At 44.1% G+C, this 4,918-nt stretch overlaps 1 protein-coding gene across 2 annotated transcripts in view; it reads right to left on the reverse strand.

Annotated features, from left to right (window-relative positions):
- Positions 1-996: 996 nt before the first annotated feature.
- The window catches only part of LOC113649648 (anoctamin-1), a 19,982-nt gene continuing 16,060 nt past the window's right edge, over positions 997-4,918 (reverse strand). For both annotated transcript variants that reach the window (XM_047822522.1, XM_047822521.1), the window contains exons 23-27: positions 4,693-4,845; positions 4,375-4,427; positions 2,744-2,925; positions 2,550-2,655; positions 997-2,460 (exon numbers count right to left, since the gene is read on the reverse strand). In XM_047822522.1, the coding sequence (XP_047678478.1) occupies positions 1,354-2,460; positions 2,550-2,655; positions 2,744-2,925; positions 4,375-4,427; positions 4,693-4,845 (1,601 nt within the window). In that variant the 3' untranslated portion in view covers positions 997-1,353. The remainder of the gene's footprint in view (positions 2,461-2,549; positions 2,656-2,743; positions 2,926-4,374; positions 4,428-4,692; positions 4,846-4,918) is intronic.

The following is a 4,918-nucleotide window of genomic DNA, read 5'->3' on the forward strand; positions in this document are numbered from 1 at the left end:
TTGCCCCACAGGAGTCCTGATCAGATCCATCAGAGGATCACAGATACACATGATGGAGCCCACTCATGTAAAACTGACACAAACATTCCTACAGGAAAATCTTCACCTAATGTGGAATCTCCAGGATTGTCCTCAATTCGTTATAAAAGCAGGTTATTATTATGGATTCTATCCCTTATGTACAGGAGAGACATTCGTCCTTAACCCCAAGCTCCCAGTCTTCACTCCTGATCTTCACTCTGACGGTTTCCTGTTCTAACTCTAGTAAAGAAGACAAACAGCTCTGACAATGTGCTATAATCCTACTGACTTCAGTAGGCACTAGGACAAACTGACCGATTAAAGATTGTCTAATTAAAGTCAACAAGCTGGAATATTCACATCAATCATGGGGACTCGAGTTGCACAGTGAATGTCTTGAGACTAGATTTGGTCTTTGGCAACTTGGGGACTTTGACTCTGACTCTGACTCTGACTCGCAGCTCACAGAATTGAGAAATTTATAGTTTAAAACCTTTGATCCGACTAAGATTTGCAGCTCAGAGACTTGAGACTTGGCTTTAACTTACAGAGAAGAGACTTGAGACTTGTCTCAAACTTGCAGCTCAGATCTGAGTAATGCTTTGCTCCTCAGAGACTTGATGCTTGACTTGCAAGTGTTTTGTACATCTGTTCAAATAAATCGAGGGAAAAATTCTGAACATGTTTGATTTTGTCTGATTTTAATAATATCAGGTGGTTTCAGGGGGTCACGGTGGTTTAGTGGTTAGCACGTTCGCCTCACACCTCCAGGGTCAGGGGTTCGATTCCCACCTCCACCTTGTGTGTGTGGAGTTTGCATGTTCTCCCCGTGCCTCGGGGGTTTCCTCCGGGTACTCCGGTTTCCTCCCCCGGTCCAAAGACATGCATGGTAGGTTGATTGGCATCTCTGGAAAATTGTCCGTAGTGTGTGTGTGTGTGTGTGTGTGTGTGTGTGTGTGCCCTGTGATGGGTTGGCACTCCGTCCAGGGTGTATCCTGCCTCGATGCCCGAAGACGCCTGAGATAGGCACAGGCTCCCCGTGACCCGAGAAGTTCGGATAAGCGGTAGAAGATGGATGAATGAATGAATGAAGGTGGTTTCAATGAATCACCAAAAATCCACCACAGTTCAGTGCTTTAACACCTCATCTTCAGCAGAGCAACTGAGTCCCACTGACTCCTGGTTTGTGATGATGACTGTGTTGATAGTGTAAATTATCCTCAGTTAAACTCAGACATGTGACATCCAATCAGCATTCTTGGCACTGAGAGAGGTGATTGGTTGAGAGCTGCTGCAGGGGGCTGGACCAGAACATGTCCAATCCGATCTTGCTTACACAGAGGTGTTGTGAGTCACATCACCGGATAATGGAGACAACTTTTTGATGAAATTTGTGAAGCTGGTGGAGTGAGTGGTTCTGAGTGAGCTGTTTGTATCAGGTCCTCTGTTTCTGGGAGGAAGAGTCTGACACCGGGACTTGGCTCTGGTAGCTGGGTCCTGAAGTGGAAGTCCTTTTGCAATGTTCTCCATTAGCTCAGGTTTAGATGGGGGTCTTGGTAGAACAGCTGACTGGCTAACTGATAGTTCCGGTCTGGATGGAGGACGTGGCAATGCTGTTGGTGGGCTGACTGAAAGCTCTGGCTTGGAGGATGACAGTGCCAAGGCTTCTTGGTCGCTTGTAATTTGCTGTGTTGATTGAGGACACGGCTGTTCTTCTGACTGGAGGTCTGCTGTAAAGGGATGGCAGGACATCACAGACAACTGCCTGCTAAAATGCTCTGTTTTAGAAGATGATTTATTGGAAAGATTCTTATCCTGAGGCTGTAAACATACAGTAGGAGTATTCTGAAAGAGCTCACTGGTTGTTTGAGGAAAGTTCTGGTTGAAAAGTACAAAGCTGGTGGAGTGGCTGGTTCTGCTTGAGCTGTCTCCGGGTTGGTCTTCTCTATGTCTTGATGGAAGTGTTCGGCAGCGGCTCCTGGACCTCGATCCTAGATCTCGAGGTGGAGGTCCGTTTAGGTTAATCTCTTGGTAGTGGGACGTCGCTACTAGTTTTACCGGACTATTAGGAACAGACTGATTTATTTGAGGATCTGTTGTAAGAGAATCTTTCCCAGGGCTGACTGGCTCACTGGTGGTAGATTCACATTCCTCTCTTGGTAGTTCCTCTTTGTCCGCAGTCTGTAACTCATTCTCAGTTGTCTGGCTTTGCAGAATAATACTACAGTCCGGCTCCATCTCTGTGGTCTCCTCTTCTGATTTGTTGATTGTTATGTTGATTTTAGCAGGACGCTGTGATTGCCGTCGCTGCTTTTTCACCTCTTCGCTAAGAAGAAGATCTAGCAAAAGGGCTTTTTCGCGCTTCAGGCCGTCCTTCAAAGAGCGGGGAACATCTGGAATCAACCATGCCACCAGCATACTGAGGAACATTGCCAGGTTCTGAAACATCCACAAATGCAAAATATACAAACCATCAAAGATTTGTCAACATTTATTTAATCACAAGTCTAGTTAAGGCTCTAGTTGACCTGGAAAAAGATGACAAAGGCGAGTCGAGCAGCGAGAACAGACCAGTACTGCTTAGAGAGCTGATACGACTCAGAAGACCAAGGGGGATCCCTGTAATCTTTATACCTGCAGAAATAAGAGAAGAAGAGACAATGTGATTGCGATTGCTGTGATTAAAGAAGGTCTTTGTGTGATTTTGGGTCTCCGTGTGGACCTGCATATACGCAGCTCCCGGTCGAAGCGTGTACTGTTGGGCGCAGTGCCGGGTTTGAAGTTGCTGGTGTTGAAGTAAGCCAGCGTGTGGTCTATAAAGCCATGCATGGTTCCTGTCTCACTGTACAGATACTGATACACCATCCGCGGAATGAACTCTGATGTGAAGGAGATGACAAAAGCCTGAGAGGGAAGAGTTTAAGAATAAGTGTCAGTATATACGCTATATAGGGGAAAGGTTTGTGGACACCGGAGCACACCCATATGTGTTAAACATCTCACTCCAGATTTATTCCCTTTGCTGTTATAACGACCTCCACTCTTCTAAGAAGGCCACTAGATGTGGTTGTGGAGATTTGTGTTCATTCATCTACTCATTAATAAAATCAGATTGATGGAGGTCTGGGGTGCAGTAGGTGTTCACAGGATCCTCACAGAGTCAGCCTCATCTCAGTGGAGGTCCAAAATCTTAATGACACGGAAGACGGTCGGAGCTGGTACGATGTCTGGATGCCTCGGGATGGTAGAAAGAGAGAAGCAGTGGAGAGGAATTAACATAGCTGCTGTTTATAGTATTAGCAAGCACTAGATGGTAATGTGCATTTGGTCTGATGTAATAGAGCACAGTATTATGGGATGTATTATGTGTGTGTGTACGCCTGACTAAAGAGATGAGTTTTTAATCTACATTTAAACTGGGAAAGTGTGTCTGAGCCCCGAACACTATCAGGAAGACTATTCCAAAGTTTGGGAGCTAAATAAGAAAACGCTCTACCACCTTTAGTAGACTTAGATATTCTGGGAACTAGCAGAAGTCCTGAGTTTTGTGATCTCAGAGAGCGTGAAGGATTGTAACGTGTTAGAAGACTAGTTAGATACATGGGAGCTAAACCATTAAGAGCCTTGTACATAAGTAGCAGCAGTTTGTAATCAGTTCTATACTTAACAGGTAGCCAGTGTAGAGATGATAACATTGGGGTTAAAGGTCATACTTTCTTGTCCTAGTGAGAACTCTGGCAGCTGCATTTTGGACTAACTGTAGCCTATTTATTAAAGATGCAGGACAACCACCTAGTAATGCATTACAATAGTCCAGTCTAGAGGTCATGAAGGCATCAACTAGCTTCTCAGCATCAGATACAGACAGGATGTTTCTCAGCTTGGTGATATTTCTAAGGTGAAGAAGGCTGTGTTTGTAATCTGGTGATATGAGTTTAAAGACAAGTTACTGTCTAATAAACACCGAGGTCTTTCACTGTCGAGCGACTAGTAACAGTACATCCCTCTAAATGGGAGTGTTTCTGTGTACTGGTTTTTGACCGATAAGTACAGTAGTGTTTCTGTCTCATCTGAGTTTAACAGAAAATTGCAGCTCAGTTACATTTTATCTCTAACACACTGAGTTAATTTAGACAATTTAGCTGTTTCATCTGGTTTTGATGTGATATATAACTGTGTATCATCAGCATAAACAACTGAGTTCAGGGAAGAGTTGTGGTACATCAGGGTGATGCTCAGGTGTCCACATGCCTTTAACCACAGTGTGATGTAGCAGATGATGCTCTACAGTAACGATGAGAAAAGATAGATACAAGAACACACTGTGCTTTAGGACATAGAAAGGTTACACACGTTTGTGATTACAGCAAACTTGCTGATGCCACTCAGGATGTTGTACCATATTCCTAAAAAAATATAGACACAGAGATTAATCCGTTCTCATTAACATGTAAACACGAGGTAAGAAATGTACAGAGCTCAGAGCTGTAGAGAAAAGACAGAAGGGAATTCAGAAGGATTAAATCAATGAACCATAAGTAAGTAAGAAAGGAACAAAGCTGCAATTAGCTGTCATGGCAACAGGAAACAAAAACAGCAAACACTTACCATGTAAGATTGCAGAAAGTATGGAAGATGAGTTTATCTGTAAAATACAAAAGAAATCCCTACCGATCTCTTTCGCTCTGACTGCGTCAGGACGCCGGATTTCAGTCACAAATTTTGCAGCATCGAGTCGAATCTCAATGACGTTATTGAGCAGAGCAAAGACGGGAGCCAGTGGGAAAGAAGCCACGAAGAGCGTAACGAACCCGTACTGGATAACTGCAGAGTGAACAGGAACACAATCAGCACCTCAAGGCTCTTACAAGTCTTATAACACCAATCATATAACAGC

The sequence above is a fragment of the Tachysurus fulvidraco genome, chromosome 13 (assembly GCF_022655615.1).
Source record: "Tachysurus fulvidraco isolate hzauxx_2018 chromosome 13, HZAU_PFXX_2.0, whole genome shotgun sequence".
NCBI lineage: Eukaryota > Metazoa > Chordata > Actinopteri > Siluriformes > Bagridae > Tachysurus > Tachysurus fulvidraco.